The sequence below is a fragment of the Eublepharis macularius genome, chromosome 13, assembly GCF_028583425.1.
Source record: "Eublepharis macularius isolate TG4126 chromosome 13, MPM_Emac_v1.0, whole genome shotgun sequence".
Taxonomy (NCBI): domain Eukaryota; kingdom Metazoa; phylum Chordata; class Lepidosauria; order Squamata; family Eublepharidae; genus Eublepharis; species Eublepharis macularius.
In genome coordinates, this window is record NC_072802.1 from 5,216,558 (window position 1) to 5,237,193 (window position 20,636).

The following is a 20,636-nucleotide window of genomic DNA, read 5'->3' on the forward strand; positions in this document are numbered from 1 at the left end:
AATTACGATTTCCCCGTCTCCCAGCCCAAGTGTCTGCCTGTATTTTAGTATGAAATACAATCCGAGTAAGAACACTTACCTTTAAGTTCAGAAGCCTTACTTGCTTATGGCCAGTTAGGCACCTTCTTTGGATGGTGAAGAACTCCTTGAGTGACGATCCCACACCTGCTTGCAACATCTGCTGCGCAGAGTCTTGTGAGAGTGGTGTGTGTGTGTGTGTGTGTTTCATGATCACCTAGCATAATATAAGGGCATCGTGCTCTTGAAAAGAATAGTGCCTGGGCCACGCTAAGTGGGGCAGGTGAGGGGAGCTTAGAACTGTGATACTTTGCAAGGGCACTCTCCACCCCTGCTCTTTTCCCAGAACTTGCCTCATTGTCAATGGAAGCTGTTAAAACATAACTATCAGTCAGTCTGAAGGCACAGACAGCAGCTGTGGTTTTAAAAAGAGGAAATCTTGGTCTGATCAGTGGTCTAAATGGGGCAATGCACCCCCTGACCCCACCCTGCTTATAATTCTGCATGGCCAATCAAATGCTGGATTAGATGTTCTCTTGTTCTCATGACTGTTTCTCCCTTGAAGAGCCAGGCAACCTGCTTGTGTCTGCACAGCCACAATTTGATTCTCTCCGCCTCCTTCTCTCAACCCCACTGAGTGCTAAAATGCCAGCAGTGTGAATTATAACTCTCAGAGTATTAGCACATGGGAATGTTTCAGAAATGAACTAATTCCACCTGTTCTTAATTTTTTAGAAAGACGTGGACAGAGAGTTTTATCTTTTGTTTGGAGTATTTGATGAAAACCTTAGCTGGTATCTGGATGCAAATCTGAAATATTTCTTGAGGAAAGAAGAGGCCTTTGAAGATCAAGGCTTCATGGAGTCCAACAGGATGCATGGTATGTCCACTCCTGCTCTAGGAGAAAAAGGCACTCTCCAAGAAAGTGGATTATTAAGTATTACAGAGCATGAAAAGAGAGGTTCTTGTCATGCAGATGTCAACAGGTTTTGACCGAATATCTTCCTGCCATCTTAGAATCCTTGTTTTGGAAGGAGTTACTATCATCACACCAGTTTTTGACATGGCTTCATTCTGGAGTGAAAGCATGGCAGTGTAGGGACTAGCACCTTCAAACCTCAAACAGCACAGAGCTCCCTCGCCCCAATCATTGGACATGCATAGAATTATAGAATCATAAGGTTGGAAGGGACATCTAGAGTCATCTAGTCCAACCCCCTGCACAATGCAGAACCTTGACATGCACTAAACACCAGGTGGGTTGGAGGAAACCCAGTGCAATGACTTTCAAAAGTTTGCTCTCAGTCTTTATGAGTATGAATATGTCCACCCCCATTTACTCTGAGGGTGTGGCCGACAGGCACATTGTGCAATACTTGTGCTCAAGCACTCCAGTTCGAGGCCTGAGGGGAGAAGCCTAGGGGCCTAATCCATGCCTCTTTATCTTCTGTGGAAGAAAAGCAGGATGACGGTGGAACAAATACATAAAAAGATTTGGTGCACCCTAACCCTAACCTGTTTCCTACTAGCCATGGAGGAGACGGACCATCTGTCATTCTGGTTATATTAATTTGATGCGTGTTTTTTTCCCTCATGGAAGCCATTAATGGATTCATGTTCAGTAACTTGCCTGGCCTGGACATTTGTAAAGGAGAAAGGGTTTCCTGGCACCTTTTGGGCCTGGGCACTGAAGCGGATGTCCACGGAGCCGTCTTCCAAGGCAATACTGTCTTGATGGATGGAATGAGGCGAGACGCAGCCAGCCTGTTTCCTCACACGTTTGCCACAGCCCTCATGCAGCCGGACAACGAAGGTAAGGGACAGATCCTTTCATGGAGCCATCCACCCTGCTCTCTGCGGACTTCCATAACAGAGCTGCTTGCTGTGTTTGTTTTAGGGTGAGGCATTCATTACTTTTGCCTCATGAAGGCATTCGTTACTTTTGTGGAGCAGCAGGGATCGGCTTGGAAGTGCCTTCAGTATAAATCTCATTTCTTCTCTCTGGGGCCAAGTTATGTCTTCTGTTTTTAAGTGTTATTGGTCTTTAAGATGCTGTTGGACTTGATTTTTTTTTTTTAAAAATGATTCATTGAGTTTGCAGCCAAAGCTAGCTACGAATGGCAGCAATTGGCTGGTGCCTATAATATCGCCAAGATATCTTGCTCTTTTCCACCCCCAGAGCAGTTTCGAAATTGTTCTTTAAAGAGGAAGAGAGAAGGAGGAAGATCTTAATGTATATGTGGAAGAAAAGGCAGGAAGCCTGCTCGAAAAATCACAGGCGGGCTAAGAATGACCCCATATTTGGTTTGACAAAATGCACATTCGCAACTGGGAAAGGCCAGTGTGCGTAGTGGTTAGAACATCGGACTGGGATCCGGGAGACGTAGATTTGAATCCCTGCTCTGCCATGGACGCTCACGGGGCCAGTCACACTATTAGCCCAACCTGGCTGTTATCAGGGTAGTTGTGAGGTTTAAAAGGTGGCACGGAGAATGATGTAAGCCACTTGGGGTCCCTATTGAGAATAAATTAAATAAGTAAAAATGAATTCATCATGAAAATTGCGAAGTCAGCAAGCAGCTGAGCTCCCACAGCAGGCAGAGAGACTACAGAGACTTCTCTTTAGGCATTCAGTCTCTCTTACATCTGGCAAAAGGATCTCTCTGACCTTCATCTGTGGTACTTTTCTTTATGCTGCCCTTTAGGGACTTTTGAGGTATACTGTCAGACTAGCAACCATTACCAGTCTGGGATGAGGGAACGTTACTCAGTTCAGCAGTGTGGGAAGAAGGAACCTTTTCTCCACAGGCGATTTGAGAGAGTGAGGACAGTCTACATCATAGCCGAGGAGGTGGATTGGGACTACGCCCCAGACCGCAGCTGGGAGCTGGAGAGGCACAATGGCTCTGGTGAGGAAAGGTAAAATGGTCACTTCAGAAATGAATGAGATCTCATTGCCTCATTTCTACAAATTGTCCTGCGAAAAGTGTCTTTTTGCCTCCTGCATTGTAAGACCCATTTATGAAATGGTGGGACTATCCTGGCTTCACCCCTCTGGGCCAGAGGGGGTCCATTTATCCACCTTTGTGGGTGGTGGATAGTTGGGTAAATCCTTCCTGGTTGCAACATGCCCCCCCCAATCTACATGGAGCAGAGATGCTACAGATGGGGAAACAGCTGCTTCCTGGGAGACTGTGAGAAAATCCAGCGGGACCCTTAAGGCAGGAGTTGGGGGGCAAAGAGATTTCAATGGGGACAGGCAAAGGCCCACTCATTGATGCATACAGTCAAGGTTAAATTGCAAAATAAGCAATAGACTCTGTTGGAGTGAATTTTTATACTTCATAATGTGATAGCAATAGGGAAAGGGCCACAGTTAGCGACTGAACCTGTTCTTTGCATGCAGAAGTCACGGAGTTCAGTCCCCGGCCTTGCAAGTCTCAGATGGTGAGGTAGAAAGAGGCAGCCAGAAACCTCTGCCAGTCAGAGCCCTGCTTCTTTCCCACAATCCCTGTAGTCTTTCACCTATGACTGCTCAAGTCCCTAGAGATGACATCCATACACACAGTGATCTCTTTTGCACCGAGATGTGTATTGTTTTATTAATATCAACAGAGCATCAGTAACACAACAAGGAACTTTGAAATTCACAGCTATGGCAACATATTTCTCAGCCATGGGAACGGACTCCTTGGTTCCAAGTACAAGAAAGCTGTTTACAGGGAATACACTGATGGGACCTTCAAGACCCCAAAGAACAGGACCAATGGTGAAGAACACTTAGGCATCTTAGGTAAGAATATACAGATGCTGGCTGCTTTCATGCAGTCTAGATTCACTCTCTCCTAACACACGAGCCTACGATGTTAGAATTAGGAGGTGGCAAAGTGGACTGTACCACTTCCTGTTGCGGGTTGGAGATGCCATTTTAACCATTTCTCATATAACAAAATGTCTGAAAGTACACATCATTTAGAAAATTCAAGTCCAACCATTTGTTCTTGCTTTTTTAGATGAATAAATCATTAAAATGTAAACCCCCCTCCCTATTATCTGAAATGATATAGTCCATTCTACCACCTCCCAACTCTCCTACTTTATTTCTACCTCATTTTGTTGCTTGCGGCCTGCATTATCTTCAGAATTGTTTCCTTAGATTCTAAGGGTGCCTAGAATAACCAGCAGTGAAGTCCAAATAGCAAGGGTCCTCCTCAGTCTTGGAAACTCCAGAAGAGGGGCTGTTTTAGTCTGTTACAGCTAAAACCAGGGCTTTTTTTCAGCAGGAACGCAGTAGAACGGAGTTCTGGAACCTCTTGAAAATGGTCACATGGCCGGTGGCCCCGCCCCCTGATCTCCAGACAGAGGGGAGTTGAGATTGCCCTCCATGCCGGCGGGGCCACCGGCCATGTGACCATTTTCTCCGAGGGCAACCCTCTGAGTTCCACCACCTCTTTTCCCAGAAAAAAAGCCCTGGCTAAAACAATAGTGTCTTCTTAAGACTCACAAATTTGCTGTCACAGACGCTTTCATGAGCCAGAACACACTTCATCAGATGCATGAGATGTTCTCCTCACTTGGTGGAAATATGTGGGCAGGGGTACAAGGAGAGGAAAGGCAGAAACGAGTTAGGGGAGGCTAGAAGATGCAATAATTCAAGAGAAAGGTGGTTTCCGTTCTTTTGCAATGTTCAAATGAAAACAAGATCCACTCAAAAGAGTAAATGATCTGGTCAGGAAAATGATGGACCTCACTCAAGTGCTGAGTAACTGGCAAAGTAACATGAAGAACATACATGAAACTCTGAAGGAGTTGATAAGCCGAAGTCATCTCCTCTGTGCCTTATCCAATTAGACACAAAGGGCTGGAGTTGAGGGAGTGCTCTTTAACTTTTATTGGCTCAAGGCAGTCCTTTGCAAACTGGTGAGCCTCGGCTTTTCTCCTTCCATGATTTTGACCATGGGTTTTGGTCAGGCAAAACAGGCTATAAAACAAGGGATATTGGACACTGAATGCCAGCTCGATTTAGGGAGGGGCCCTACTTTTTTGTCCCCTACGAGCACCAGATACATAGTCAAGCTGGCTGCCTATCTGTCCCGCTTGGAGGTGCATCGTGGCAGGAGGGCCTTTACACGTGTGCTGCTTTAGATGGGCGCTTTAACAGAATTCCCTGTGAGAAAAGGCTTTGCCCCTGCAGTGAAGGAGAAACTGAGACTGTAGATCACGTCCTTCTGCGTTGTCCCTTCTATCTGGATGCTCGCATCAAGCTCATTACTCCTTCGACCAATAGCATACCTGGAAGAACGAGCTTGGAATATGCTAGGCTACTTCTAGAAGACGGAAATCCGACAACTACAGCCTCAGTCACAAAATTTTGTGCAAAAGCCTATAAAATCCGTCAAGTGCTCTCATTATCGGAGTTTATGTAAATACCGCCCTTTTATATTACTGTTTTAATTATTTTAGTTTTGTGCTATTTTTACTAATAATTTTAACTCTGTAGTATTTCTTTTATGCTGGTCTTTGACCATATAATAAATAATTTGAATTTGAAAAAAATAATCCTTTTATTGCAATAAGAGGAGAGAGAACAGAATGCCAGAAAAGATTATTCCCTCTGGCTCCTCCCTTGAGCAGCAGAGTTTTTATAGCACTTACAGCATCAGAACATCAGTACAATTAATTATAACATAATTGATTCACAGTTATGTTGCAGTTAGAAATTTTAGTGCGCATGTCACCTTTTAAAGTGCAAAGTCAGCTCTTTTTACATTGTGCATGTGTGACTCTACAGAATAAGCCATTGTCTGTTACCTTTTAAGCATTCCTTTCTGCCTGTATGTATCTGGCTAGCTTGTACCATTATCTCTGAGACAGAGCTCTGAATTCTGGCTTTCAACACCTAATGTAACTAACAGAGCAACCAAGCAATTAATTGCTTATAGCAAACACATAACCAAGAAATCACTGCTTGTGATTTCACTGTTTGTGATACAGCTTTATGAGCTGTATATTGCTTTAGCAAATATATAGCTTGCTTAGCTGAGCCAAGATACTGCTTTCCTGGGGTATCAGAGGTAATTACTTTTTGTACTAATGACACCTCTCCCCGTCCCTCTTAAGGCCAAGCCTGATAGTGTTAAACCTGCACATGAAGTCAGATTCAGCTGGTTCCTATGGAAGGCTCCCTTGGAAATTTTATTTTCCTGAAATAGGACAACTTTTGCTACTAAATGCCAAGGGAGGTTGAAATTCCAATGAATGTTTCATGCCTGGTAGTGTCCATTTAATTCCCTTAAGGTGGATTTATGTAGTTATCCAGAGATTGGTCTCAGTGGTCACAAACAGACAGCGCCTTCCAGGTTTCCTTTAGAAGCCAAATCAAAAAGAGTCCAGTAGCACCTTTAAGACTAACCAATTTTATTGTAGCATAAGCTTTCGAGAATCAAGTTCTCTTCGTCAGATGCATGATCCGAACTGCCTACATTTCAGTTCGGATCATGCATCTGACGAAGAGAACTTGATTCTCGAAAGCTTATGCTACAATAAAATTGGTTAGTCTTAAAGGTGCTACTGGACTCTTTTTGATTTTGCGACTACAGACTAACACGGCTAACTCCTCTGGATCTGTGACCATGGAAAGCACCGCATTCAGCCGAATGGAGAGGAAATCCATCAACCTTTAGAAGCCGGCACACATCATTCCAAGCGCTATCAGCTCTCGCTTCAGAAGTGCGGATTGTTACACAATATTGCTACACATTGTTTGTTGTGGGCTGAGTTTGTCAACTCCTGCCCTTCCCCTCCTGATTCTTTCTGCCTTGAGTGGGAGAACTCACACTGTAATACCACACTACAACAGCAGAGGCATCCCAGGAAAAATCTGAGCAACATTGTGCACACAGGCCTGCTCTCTTTGCAATGCTTGGGCCATTCCCCAGATTTTCAAAATGGTACCATTTCTATTGTGAGTCATTTGAATGGAGCAAACGAAAAGCAAGGCAGCAGGCAATGCGTGGGTCGCAGCAACGGATCTCTCTGGATGGAAAATAGCCAGGGATCAGAAAACCCTCTGAGCCACCCAGGGCTTTTTTTCTGGGAAAAGAGGTGGTGGAACTCAGTGAGTTGCCCTCGGAGAAAATGGTCACATGGCTGGTGGCCCCGCCCCCTGATCTCCAGACAGAGGGGAGTTGAGATGAACTCCCCTCTGTCTAGAGATCAGGGGGCGGGGCCACCGGCCATGTGACCATTTTCAAGAGGTTCCGGAACTCTGTTCCACCGCATTCCAGCTGAAAAAAAGCCCTGGAGCCTGTCCAGGGTCTGAGGCACAGCCCCCGGCCTCGCTGGGAGGAAACAGTGAGAGACAGCCGGGAGGCAGCGGCCCTGCTGCCCTAGCCAGCCATCAGAGCCAGAACCTGCCTATGCCAGGAAAAAGGGGCAAAGATCCAAGGCCCCAGGGGGCTGAAAGGGGCAGGGCAAGGTCAGCTAGCCCCACCATCCAGGGAGAAGGCAGGGGGCTGGGCAAAGTAGAGGGAGAAGGCAAGGGCAGGGAAAATAGTGACCCAGCAGCTGCCCAAGCAGAGCCCTTACCTGATGAGGAGAAGCAGTCCCAACAGCTCAGAACCACGCCCCAGCCTATACACCAGCTAGAAGGCAATAGCCAGGCCCAGGGAGTGCCAGAAGCCAAGCAACCTCAGGTGGAGCTGCCACAGGCATTCTGGGGGAGGAGCTGGGCAGGCAGCCAAGGGGCCTCAGCTGGACCTGCCTTCAGCAATCAGCAGAGTCAGGGAGGCTTGGCAGCCAGGCAACACGACATAGCTGGTGCCAGTCAGTGGAGCCAGATCAGCTACCCCAGCTGCAACTACTTGGGGCAGCCCAGATCCAGGCTGGGGGAAGGGTGGGGCGGGGAAAGGAAACCCTATAAAGGATGGCTGGGAAGAGCTCTGGGGTGGTGGGTTTGAGTAGGAGTGATGGAGCAGAGTGAAGGCAAGGAGGAGAGTGGATGAAGGAGGAGGAGATGGCAGAGACCAAGGGAAGTGAGTGGCACAGGTTGAGCAGGCCAGCGAGTGGAGTGAGAGGGAGTCTGGGTGATGTATACTGCCCCTCCATCCACAGGGTCCCGCAGAATCCCTGGCCCCCCTTTGACGTCAGGAGCAGACCGCCCAGCGCCCCGCCCAGCAGTGGCTGCGGCAAGCCCTGACAGAGCCACCCATGACGAGGAAGACCAAGACTCCTTATGTTTGTTGGTGGATGTTCAATGGGAGTTTTGTGCCTCACAGACTGAAAGGTGCTAGTTTCCCCTCACACAACTGCAGCACATGAACAGAAGTGGCTTTGGGCTTCCTCAGGCTAGCCATGCAAGTAACATGATTTTGCAGGCCCGGTAGAACCAAAAAAGCCTCTGATTGAGCATCTGGCGCACAGACCTCATCAACAAACCCAAGGACTTTGTAGCCACTGCCTCTGCCTGCCGTACAAGAACCTCCCACTGTGTACTGTGGCACCCGGTCACAAGGAAACGCCCAGAGGACTGTGCAACCCATAATGGGCTGCTTGGAGTCACAGGGCCAGTCCCCAGCATCTCCACTTACAAGGGCTGGCTAGGAAGTGATGTGCAACTCATCTGCCCTAAGCTTTGGAGAGCAGCCTCCCATGACAGCCCTGGATTGTCCGTTCTCTAAGGCAGCTTTATATGTCCATGGGCCCATTTTCCCAGAAATCTCCCATTGCGTCAATGAGGCTTACTCCCAAGCAAGTGTGCGGCTTATAGCCCACTCCTATGCATATTTACTTGGAAATAAACTCATAGGATTATATGGGGTCTTCTCCCAAGTAAATATTCCAGCCTCAGTCTCTTCAGAAAGAAAAATGTGACCAGATGCCAATCAGTAACACAGGAATCCACAACTGGATTTGGGTTGTGGGAATTGTCCTGCCAACAGATACCTTGTTCTCCCTACAGCTGATCCGGTAACGCTATGAGTAAACATTGAATGACTTCCTACTCCCCGCCCCCCGGTACATGGTATGTTGCTGGCATGTTTGGGTCCATTCCTGGACACTCTGTGGTCTGACGCTGTTGCCTTTATGCCCTAAAGTATCACCTTCCTGTCTCCAGGGCCTTTCATTTGGGCAGAAGTGGGTGATATCCTCAACATTGTGTTCAAGAACAATGCTACACGGCCTTATTCCATCCATGCCCATGGAATAGTGGAGAAGAGCGAGAGGGAGCTAGAAGCAGCAGCTCCTGGTGAGTCCCCTTCCGCTGTCTTTTCTCTGAGCTTCATCTTCTGTTTAGATGCCAATAAATGGCCAGCATCCACAGCTGAGCTCCTGCTGCTTCACATTTATCTCCAGTTATTTTCTTTCTGAGACTTCTGTCATGACAAGAGTTCTGTCCTCTATCCATGCTCATAACAAATTTCAGGGCCATCCTACTATATGAAAGGCTGACTGTGTTCCAGACAACTCATTTCCTGTATATATAGCACTTTCAGCACATTGCACTTTTCCAAAAAAATTGAAAATTGTATATAAAAAATAATATAATACATTTATGTGCAGTGAAATTTCAGTATTCCCTCCGGCAGAATCAGAAGTGGAGCAGGTGGCAATGCCAACACCCCCCCCACCACCCAGCTGGGATGAAGAGTGGAACAGGTGGCAATGCCCTACCCCTGCCATCACCCAGCTGGGATCAGGAGTAGAGCAAGTGGCAATGCCCCCCCCTCGTGACCCAGCTGGGATCATGAGCAGAGCAGGTGGCAATGCCCACTAGGGGTGTGCAGAGACAGAAAGATTCAGTTTTCCTGCTTCAGAATTTCCAAAGCGGGAAAAAGAAGGAAATAAGCAATTTCCAAAGCAGCAAGCCGCTTCAGGAACTGCTTATTGCCCTGCTTCAGTATGCTCTGTGAAGATTCAGAGCACAACGAAACTTCCCGTCCCACTGCTTATTTCACCCAATGGGAGTAGAGCGGCAGGGAAAGGGCCCTTTAAACTTCAGCTGTTTGGTGCGAGGGATTCTCCTCCACTGGTCACCTGGAGCCAGCCGTGGGGTTTGAAATTGCCCTGAAGCTTCCCTTAGCAACCCAAATCATTTCGGGAAGCTTTGACTGGGCATTTCCGAATCAGGGCCAGCATGCTGGGCCCAATTTGGAAATCTCTAATAGTTACAAATCAAGTCTGATTCAGGTATTTATGCTGAATCAGAAAACCGGCTCACACACCCCTAATGCCCACACACCACCATCACCCAACTGGAATCAGGCACAGAGCAGGAGGCAATGCCTATTCCCCTGCCTTCACTCAGCTGCGATCAGGCATGGAGCAGGAGGCAATGCCTGCCCCCCTTCATGTGGCTGGGATCAGGAACGGAGCAGGTGGCAATGCCCCCCCCTTCACCCTGATGGAATCAGGCATGGAGCAGGAGGCAATGCCTGCCACCTTCACCCAGCTGAGATCAGGAGCAGAGCAGGTGGCAATGTCTGCCCCCCACCTTCACCGAGCCAGGATCAATCACAGAGGAGGAGGAAATGCCTGCCCGCCCTCCCCTTGTTAGAGCCCATTGTATTTTCTCCCACAATGGGCTGTGTTACTAGTGAAAATATACTTCTGTTCTGGCTCAGACCAATATCCAGTCTAATTGAAGCAGTACTTGGTACTGCTATGAGACTGAAACTCAGTTATCCAAAACTGCCTTTGATTCCTGTACTTGGAAACCTTTTGTGAATTCTGGAACCACATCCATATGCGGGCACATCTATATGCTGCATACGCCAGGTGGCTACTACAGGCCGTTCCAGCTAGCAACCGTGTGCTTTTGAAAAGCTGGCAAATGGTTTGAAAAACCCTGATGGTGTTTTGCCATCTTCTGGGCATGGAGCAAGGGTCACTGGAAGTGTGGGGAGGGGAGGTAGTTGTGAATTTCCTGCATGGTGCAAGGGGTTGGACTAGATGACCCTAGAGGTTTCTCCCAACCCTGTGATTCTATGATTTTATGATTAATCCAAACCAGCCATATGTGTGGAGCTTTCTGTGTGCATCAACAGGCTCCTGGGAGTCTGTACACAAAACCAGCCTGTAGGAGCTGCCCTTGACATCCAGGCTAATTTCGGGAGGTTGGAAAGGAACACCAAGGGGCCCATTTTGTAAGGTGGCAGCATTTTGCTGTGTGTAAGCTGGATGTGCCAAGGGGCAGCTACTACATGCCGTTCCAGCTAGCAACCGTGTGCTTTTGAAAAGCTGGCAAATGGTTTGAAAAAGAACATCCGCTATGTCTGTGAGTCACATCTGTTCTCAGAAATCTAATCAAAATTCCAAAGCTTTCTCCTGACATATTTTAGTATCATCTTTAACAATCAAACCAGACCAGATGTTGATCTCGCAAGGCTATTCCCCCCCCAAACCCCTGCCTGGTAAAACAGTAAAGGTACAAAAGGTATTACATGAAAATCTTTAATATTGGTTTAATAAAGAGATTTTGGGCTAAATGCCCACATTGTGCAGCATCTTTTCCTTTTTTATGAATTAATGAAATTTTTGACTCCTACAAAGTATCAAATAATCAGGATGGAATTAGACAATTATCAAATTTGTGTTTGTTAAATTAAAAAAACTATCTGATAAACTTTGAGGTAAAATTCAATAATATGAAGGGAAACTATAAACTGAGGGATTTGCTCACTTTTAATGAGAATGAATTAATAGCATTCTCTTGAATAATGATGGGAACATCTGAGGCAGTTTTTTGTTCTTTGGCTGTCTTGAGAATGTCTAAAATAGAGCTTAAAATAAATCAGTCCCTTCTAAATTAAGATTCTCTGAAGAGTAAAACCTGTAAAATTCAGTAGCTGCTTCATTGTCACCACAAGTAAGTTTTTGGCCATTATAGGAGAGAATGATTCTCTCCTTTGTTCGTCTGCCAATTTGCAAGACAAGAGCCCTTCGGCCTCATTCTTTTTTCAAAATATCCTTGTCTTGTAACCAGCAAAGCCCAGCTTGCCTCAGGAGGAAGCTGCCTGTCAAGCAGTGTTCTGTAGACAGCCAATTCCTCCAGCCATTCGTCTTCAAGTGTTTCTTTCTGTCATGCTCCTAACCCTTCCTGATGTTCTGAAGCAAGCGTCACTTAGAGCAGAACCACAAGTGACAAATGACACAGGTTGGACACTTGTCAGCTTCCCTCAAGTTTTGATGGGAAATGTAGGCAGCTTGGCGGAATGTTGGACAAGTGACAGTTGAAAAGTCCATTGGGCAGCAGTCAGAGAGCGAAGCTGTGAGACCAGGATGCCTACATTTCCCATCAAAACTTGAGGGAAGCTGACAAGGGTCCAACCTGTGCCTTTTGTCACTTATGGTTCTGCTCTTAGATCCTGATCTTAACATTCTAATACGAAGAAAGCTTAATCAAGGACTGCCTTAAATAGGCTTTCACTGTACCCCGTACAACGGAGCAAGAAGCTGCCACTGAATTATTATCTGGAAAAATCAGAAATTGTTTAATCTCTTCAATGATTTCTTGCTATTTCAGTAACAAATTAGTCTTCACCAAAGACAAAGATGAGTCAGAGACTGAGCTTTCTCTCTCTCTAAAGAGACACAAGCAATATCAGAAAGGGCTTTTAATGCCTCTGTAGCAAGTAGATAACTTGCAACCAAAGTACTGGGGAGCAACCCCCCCCCCATTAATTCTAGAGTAAGAGGATGCAAAGACAATAATAAGTTTAATAGTTTTCAAATGGTTTAAAGAATCTCCATGTATCTGTCAAATAGAACCGTTTCTGTCAAAAAAGTGATAAAGAATGCAACCTTTTATTAGTAACAGAAGATTTGTAACTGAATATCAGCAACACGTCAATTTCTACCTAGAACTAATTCTCCAGAAGCAAAATGCAAAAAATAAAGCTTCAGAAAATTCTGATGTTTGTCTATTAAGTACCTAAATATTACGTACAGCAATAGTCTCAGAAGTCAGGTTCCCTAAATCTTCCTTCCAAATATTTCATTTTTTCCTGTACAAATTGGGTGGAAAACTTGGTGTAAATACTCCAGTAATGATCTGATGCTGCATGTACCATGCAGGTCAGATGCTCTGTTTTTACCTCTCTTGGATTCAGTACAAATGAAAAATGCTCTTAATTATGTGACTGAGGCCATTTACATTAAAATCAAGAAATTTAGTGTTGTCCTTTTCTAATATACCTAAACTAGTGAAAAAAGAAAAGACAAAGCAAAAAAATGCTTTACTACTTTGGGCCTTTTTGTTTGTTAAATGCCCCTGACAAAGATTTCATATTTGAATGAATTAAGATCTGTAGTCGATCATTAAAAAGAGAAGAAGGGTACACCCTCTGAGCCACTCCACTCTGTGAAGGTAGGGTGAAAACATGACAGAGGTTTCCCTTTTAGTAGGTGAGGGCTTGCTGTTTATGACTGGTCGTGGAAACAGTAATTAAGAAGAAGACAGGCAGACAGAACTCAGGTGAGATACTTAACACTAGAAATAATCAATCCTTCCTTCCTTCCTTCCTTCCTTCCTTCCTTCCTTCCTTCCTTCCTTCCTTCCTTCCTTCCTTCCTTCCTTCCTTCCTTCCTTCCTTCCTTCCTTCCTTCCTTCCTTCCTTCCTTCCTTAGGTGAAATTGCAACATATCGCTGGGATGTTCCTGAAAGATCAGGTCCGGGACCAAACAATTCTGCTTGTGTTTCTTGGGTGTATTATTCCAAAGTGGACCCAGTAAAGGTTTGGTTTTTCCACTATTTGTGTGTGTGTGTATGGGGGGGCGTAATTTACCAGGAGTAGAACTTCCCTTCAAGATGTTCAGAGTACTCTTGTGTTCATACTAGTAGCTATTCTGGAAACAGAAGACCTTCCCTCCTCACAATAAAGAAAGGGAGGGAAAGAATCCTTATGCCCTAAGTACAGTATGTCTTTGTTCATGTGAAGGCAGGCTGTTAGCAAGACCTATGTTTGGCACATCTATTGGGTTGATAATAACAACAACAACAACATTTGATTTATATCCTGCCCTTCAGGACAACTTAATGCCCACTCAGAGCAGTTTACAAAGTATGCTACTACTATCCCCACAACAAAACACCCTGTGAGGTGGGTGGGGTTGAGAGAGCTCCAGAGAGCCGTGACTGGCCCAAGGTCACCCAGCTGGCGTCAAGTGGAGGAGTGAGGAATCAAACCTGGTTCTCCAGATTAGAGTCCTGCACTCTTAACCACTACACCAAACTGGTGATGCTGTTTCTGATTTTAAAACTCATGTTTATGGTAGTATTGCTGAGAGATCATTCTTCCTGTTACGAATATAGAGGCTGCTGTACTGTGTAACCATTGGGGTGTGCTATTCGGGTTTCTAATTCAGGATAAATACCCAAATTGGACCTGATTTATAAAGATTCAGGATTTCCGAATCTGGCCCAGCATGCGGGCTCCAATTCGGAAATGCCGAATCAAAGCTGCCAGAACCTATTTGGATCACTTCGGGAAGCTTCAGGGCTTTCAAATCCCAGCTGGCTCCAGCAGACCTGCAGAGGAAGATCCCCCACACCAGTCAGCTGGAGTTTAAAGGGTCCTTTCCCTACCACTTCAAATTGGCAGGGAAAGGGCCCTTTCGGCACTTCAGATGGCCCACAGGGGGAGATCCCCCTTGCCAGCCAACTGAAGCATGGGAAGTCCTATCCTGCTTATTTCACCAGATGGGAGGGGGAGGAAGGAATTCCCCCTCTCATTGGGTGAAATAAGCGGTGGAGCGGGAAGTTTCAGTATGCTCCAAATCTTCATGGAGCATACTGAAGCAGGGCAATAAGCACTTTCCGAAGCAGTTTGGCCATCTTTCGGTGGTGCAAAGGCTGTACATATAGTTGTTGCATAAATTATAGTTGTGTTGCATACTTTTTTGGAAAATGTTATATGATTTGAGGTTTTAAAGTTGTACTCACCTGCTACATCTTAAGGCAACAAAAGCTGAGCTGCAGTGTAATGTAATGAATTAGAACTGCTAGCTGCTTAGACAAGAACTCTAATCTGTAAGGCCCATGATGCAGTGTGACTGTGAGTGAACTATGCATGCAGAAAGCATCTTAAGCCAGTAACTGCACATGCGAAATTGCAAATATACTCATATTTTTCAGCCCTGATGTTTTGACCAGAGAATCCCCATTTTGATTCCATTTCTTTTTCAAGTTACTTTCAGCTGTGAATGTTTCTTTTCATGCAATTTCTCTTTCCTCACATTGAATCATCTCTACATCTTTTTCACTCTTGTGCATCAATAAATCAGCAATATAAATTTATTATATTCATAAATACAATATAAATAGTGTTTACAACATGCATACATGAATCTATAAATCAACACCAAAAGCAGAGAACTAATAGTGTAGATAAAAATAACAACTCATGAAAATGAGCAAACTACAGAGAGCCCAGAAAAGAGTTTTTCCTTCTTCCGCCATTTCATCCCTGCTCTTTTTCTTCAGGATCTATTTAGTGGCCTCGTTGGGCCCCTGAAGGTTTGCCGTAAAGGGATGCTGGATGTTGACGGGAGAGTTAAAGGCGTCAGCAGAGAGTTTGCTCTCCTCTTCTTGGTTTTTGATGAGAATCAATCCTGGTACCTGGAAGAGAATGTGAAGAATTATGCTGGCCGGGCAGACGGGCCCCATTTCCGCCAAGAGGAGAAGGAATTTCTGGAAAGCAACAAAATGCACGGTATTGGGTCCCCCTTTTCTGTGAGGCATCAGATCCACGTATTGCTGCCATGGTGCTTTGCAACAAACTGTCCCTAGGCAAGGCTGGATGAAAAAACAGAGCATTTGCTCTTCCTCCATTTGCTCGTTCCTCCCGATAGGGGAGGAAAAGGCTCCTATTTATTTCTTTAAGCTTCTTACTGCAGGGATTCCAGGAGGAGCAGAAAGACGTAAAGACAGAAACCTGAAACTTCTTACAAATAAAGGCATTGCTAAAAATAATCCTTGCTTACCCTATCCACTACATATAGGACTGTGTGACCTCAAGAATTTGGAGTGGAATTCAGCATCCGTAAAAGGTGAAAGCAGCCATAATTTGCTCACTGCGCATTCTGCAGCCTTGGAATGAGCCTGACTTCTTTCCAGTCTTGTCACTACAACGACAGACAGACCTGCAGATCAAATGTTCACACAGACATTAGCGTTGCTCCTTCCTCTTCCCCTGCTCTTCAGGCCAACTTTTTTCATGTTTAAAGGTGCCAATGTAGATTTATCCTTACTGATTTTAAAAAGGTGAAAACTAAATGAAAAAATGAAAACATTTGGTATTGGTAATGGCAGAGTTGCACAATATGCAGTGGAAGTGTGTGTCTGTGTGATCTTGTGCTATACTAAGTGCATGCGTGCGTGGAGAGAGAAACACGCCCAGAGCCTTGGTTAAGCCTTAGAAAAGAAATAAGAGTTCATTTATTGTTGGAATGCTGTAAGGCTAGGAAAGGCATGTCCTGCATCCAAGGTGGCAAGATGGAAAAGAGAGAAGAGGGTGTGACGTTACAAAGAGAGGAAGTCCCTGAGAATACAATCTGCACTTCAAAGGACAGCAGCAGAGTAGTAGGAAGCAAGGATGAACAGGTCCGTGACCTTTCTGCCTCTCTGTCTCTGTGATTGTCCCCCTCTGAGACCTGAGAAAGGGACAGCGTTTGGTCCTCCTCTTCTATCGCTTGCAGGGGGGCGGGGGTCTTGGGGACCTCGAATGTTCCCGCAGACTTGTAGACTTTCCCCCATGCCTGGGAATATTGACATTTTGAAAACAGCCGTGCATAAGTTCGGGCATTGGCCTGCAGCCCAAAGTGGAATTAAACAGGACAAGAAAGAAGGGTCTGTCGCTCAAAATGGCAGCCCTCCGCTGAGGTTCTCTCTGCCCCTTTATCAAGACTAGTGCAATTCACCCTGAGTCCTGGTTTCCACCCCTGATGGTAGCAGCCACTGTTATGGGGGTGGGGGGAGGGGACAGGGCAACACACAAGGTAATAATGATGTCAGGACATGGAGCAAGTTTATGGGGTGCGATGCAAGGGAAGAGGGGCTCAGCCTGGGGACGCTGTTACTGGTGACATGCAGTTCGTTTCAACTTCAGTCCAGGCACCTTCTGAGTGCCACCAGCCAGTTTCTGGGGGTGGGGTGGGGGGTCTGGCTTTTGCCTCCATGAGAACTGCACACCCAGAGTCAGCTAGGAGGAGTCAGGGCAGATCTCACCCCTCCCCCATGTCGGAATGCAAGCATCTGCCATACCCATCCGGGGGGGTGGGGAGGGCGGGATGGAGGTTCCCATGAACGGACTGTTTTCGCTCACCTGCTCCTAGTGCTGGGCAAGGAGTCTCTGTGGCCTTGGAGGCTTCAAGGCCCTGTGCACATAGTTCCCAGCGGGAAGGGGGGAGGAATACTAGCCTGGGATTTATATGTCTGTGCTGTTGTAATGCCTTATTCTGGACAAAGGCCATCGTAGGATGACCATCGTAAGATTATGAAACCAGACTCGTTCCATAAAGCTTTACAAATCCTGTGGAGACTTTTGGAAACGTGTCTTGGCATGGTCCTTATACCCCAGCAGCTTCCTTACCTCACTCGGGATGTTCTCCCACAGATGAACAGAAATGGCATTTGAGTGTCCACATCTGCCTCGGAAGAGGCCTCTTTTCCAGCAATTTGCCATTCACGTTCGCAGTGGGCATGCTGCCGCCTCAGATATCTTGCCCGTATTGCTCACTTGCCAGCAAAGCTTGGCTCTAATTGTTGCTGAATAGGAAATGAAACCAACCAGGTGGCAATTTGTATGTGATTCATTCCTGAGAGTAATTTGTGAGGGATTCAGAGAATGTTGGAATTGGCCTCTCGGCTGCAGCTGGGCTTTCATTTCTGAATCAAACCATTGAGCTGAAACAAGCAAACCGGCTGATGAGCTTCGGCCCCCACTGGAAGGCATGCTCAGCCCTCCTGCAGACAAGAGTCCGTGGAACAGAGTGCTCATAGCTCCCACCTCCAGCCTGCCACAGGCAGGCTGGAGGTGACTCATGCAACCAAACCAAGCTGCAGGGAACCACAAGCAAACAAATCCCGTCTGTCCCGCAGCAAAATCCCATTTTTCTCAGTAGGAGAAAATCATCACACCCCAAACATGACACTCATCACAGAAGAGTGACGTTTCTATCCGTGTGCCACCCCAGCAGACTTCCCCAGCTACAGTCCTTGATGCTGCAAGGGAAGTCTGTGTGGGAGAAGAAAAATATTTCATGCATGAACTTCACAGTGCTTCAAAGCTATAATCAGAGGTGCTTTTCGCTTGTTAATATTGTACAAATTAGCAATTTAGAATATTCCTAGCCCAATGATATTCCTGGGGTCTAGGACCACAGAAGAAAGCCTGGACTTGGAAGCTAGATGGCTGCAGTGTGTTCTATGTGAGGCCACCCTTGAAGACTACCCAGAAGCTTTAGTTGGTTCAAGCATGCAGAAGGGAGCGCATTAGTATATATCCAACCACGCAGTTCTTTCAATGAAATGGCATTTTCATTCATGGAAGAGAGGGTGTTGTCAGTCCCCCACTCCCACTACAAACCCGTACCTTTCTCCCTGGGCTGTTCCTGCAGATCCATCAGAAACAACAGTTCAGAGAGCTCAGGGTATGACCCTGAGGATGTTTCCAAACTGCAGTGGGTTTTTTCCTGTTCTTTTTTAAACTGGAAATTGCTGTTGCAGTGTGGTGCAGTGGTGTTATAATGATCTCTTGCCTTTGGAAGCCTGTGGGCACATTTAGAATTCTGAGAGGGGTGGTGGGTGCTACCTAGGGTTGCCTAGGTAGCACGACCCGGGAGGCACGTTTCCCCCTCCCCCGCTGGCCAGGTAAGCGGGGGTGGGGGTGGAGGGTGGGAGTGGGAGATCCTCCACCCTGTGCGGGGGACTGGCATCCCTATGCTACCCCAAAATGGCTGCTGCAGGAGGAGAAGCCCAACACAATGCCTCCCTCGACCATGCTGATCATATGTCCTTGCAGTGGAAGCACGGTCCAGCCTCTGGGAGGACAGCGAGCCTGGAGGCGGTGGTGGGCTGCTACTCGTTATCTCCCCTCGTGAAGCAGCCCAACTCCCTGGACTCTCAAGACTAGAATTAAGTTCCCTCTCTGCTTCGCAAAAAAAAAGTGTGTGGTATCAGTTGATCAGGCCCGAAGAGGGAATGGAGCCACAGGCTGCCTAAGAAAACCTGGGTGCTGCTTTCCAGTCCTCCTTATCCTCTAGAGGCTGTGATTGATTTTGCAGACATGGGAAATCTTTTCATTTGAATTAGGGTAGCCAGTTACAAGCCCTGCCTTACAATGGCTGCACCCACTTTCTGCAAAGCTCAGCCAGCAACAGTGGGCACCGTGGCGCCCACGGGCAAGGTGTTGATCTCTCGTCACAATCTACTAATGTCTTTGAATTCCCAGCCTCTTTTGCTGAATGGTGGCTGTGGTGTTGCCCACACGGATGTTCTACACACAGTCACTGCAGTTTCCCCTTTTGAGCTGGAGAAAATGAGATTTTTATTTTCCTCAGCTCCAAGGAGAAAAAACCGGGAGCCGGATCAGTCCTGCCTGAAGATTGCCACTTGCTGTGTGGACCTGCTGCTGCTGCTCGCGCTGGGGAAGGTCCCAGCGTGGAAGCAATCTGGTGTCTCTCGGCTGGTCAGAGGCTCTGGTAACTGGGTGCATTGGAATCTTCACCCTCACGTCTGCCTTTTGCTCCAGGTGTTGGGCATTGAGCTGTTTGGCCACCTTCTTTATGCTGTCTACAGGCAGAAACTAACAGGTCAAGCTTTCCCCATCACTGGATTTGAATTATGTCTTCTCTGCAGTTGCTGCTGGTTCGCTCTGCCACGGAAACCCAGGAATTCTGCCCCTCACCTGCACTCTGGAAATGTCTGTACCATTCCAGAGACAAGCTGTTTTTCTTCCCTTCCTTCCACAGCTATCAATGGCAAGCTCTATGCGAACCTGCCTGGGCTGACGATGTACCAGGGAGACCAGGTGAATTGGTACCTGCTGGGAATGGGCCAGGAGGTGGACGTACACACCGTTCACTTTCATGCGGAGACCTTCATTTACCAAGTAAGACTCCCTAGTGCTTATCAAGCATCTGTGTAACTCTCTTCAATGTTGCCCTTGCGCGGATGGCAGAGCTTTTCATCTTAATTAATGAGCTGAAGAGCTTTGATGAGCCTTCTGGCCAGGCTGAAGGACTCCCATGCCCTACAGGTCTTTCTTTCATTGAAAAGAAGCCTTTGAATGGGGTCCAAAGACCCGCTGTGCCCCATAAGCAGGGTGCCAGTTTGTGCAGTAGGGCTGACCACGTTGGAGGTCAGCAACCACAGCAGAGTGGTGGAAATGCCTTTGACAGGTTAGAATTGTTATATTATGCTTTGTTACAAGACCACAGAGCAGTTTATGGATGACCCTGAGTGAAAGAGACAGATTACCTGCCCTCTAGGAGGTTGCAGTGCACAGTTTGAGACTGGGAATGATGACAGGGGGATGGGAAGGGAAGGGAGAGTGTTACACAAAAATGCCCTTCTGCCCTTTCCCAGATTCTTCAGAGCAAAAGGAGGAGAGAGACAAGTG

General features: G+C 46.6%; 1 protein-coding gene across 3 annotated transcripts in view; it reads left to right on the forward strand.

Moving 5' to 3' along the window:
* HEPH (hephaestin) overlaps positions 1–20,636 on the forward strand; it is a 71,224-nt gene that overhangs the window by 40,025 nt on the left and 10,563 nt on the right. For all 3 annotated transcript variants that reach the window (XM_054996267.1, XM_054996268.1, XM_054996269.1), the window contains 8 exons: positions 754–898; positions 1,619–1,831; positions 2,724–2,937; positions 3,672–3,811; positions 9,134–9,265; positions 13,645–13,751; positions 15,500–15,728; positions 19,987–20,126. In XM_054996267.1, the coding sequence (XP_054852242.1) occupies positions 754–898; positions 1,619–1,831; positions 2,724–2,937; positions 3,672–3,811; positions 9,134–9,265; positions 13,645–13,751; positions 15,500–15,728; positions 19,987–20,126 (1,320 nt within the window). The remainder of the gene's footprint in view (positions 1–753; positions 899–1,618; positions 1,832–2,723; positions 2,938–3,671; positions 3,812–9,133; positions 9,266–13,644; positions 13,752–15,499; positions 15,729–19,986; positions 20,127–20,636) is intronic.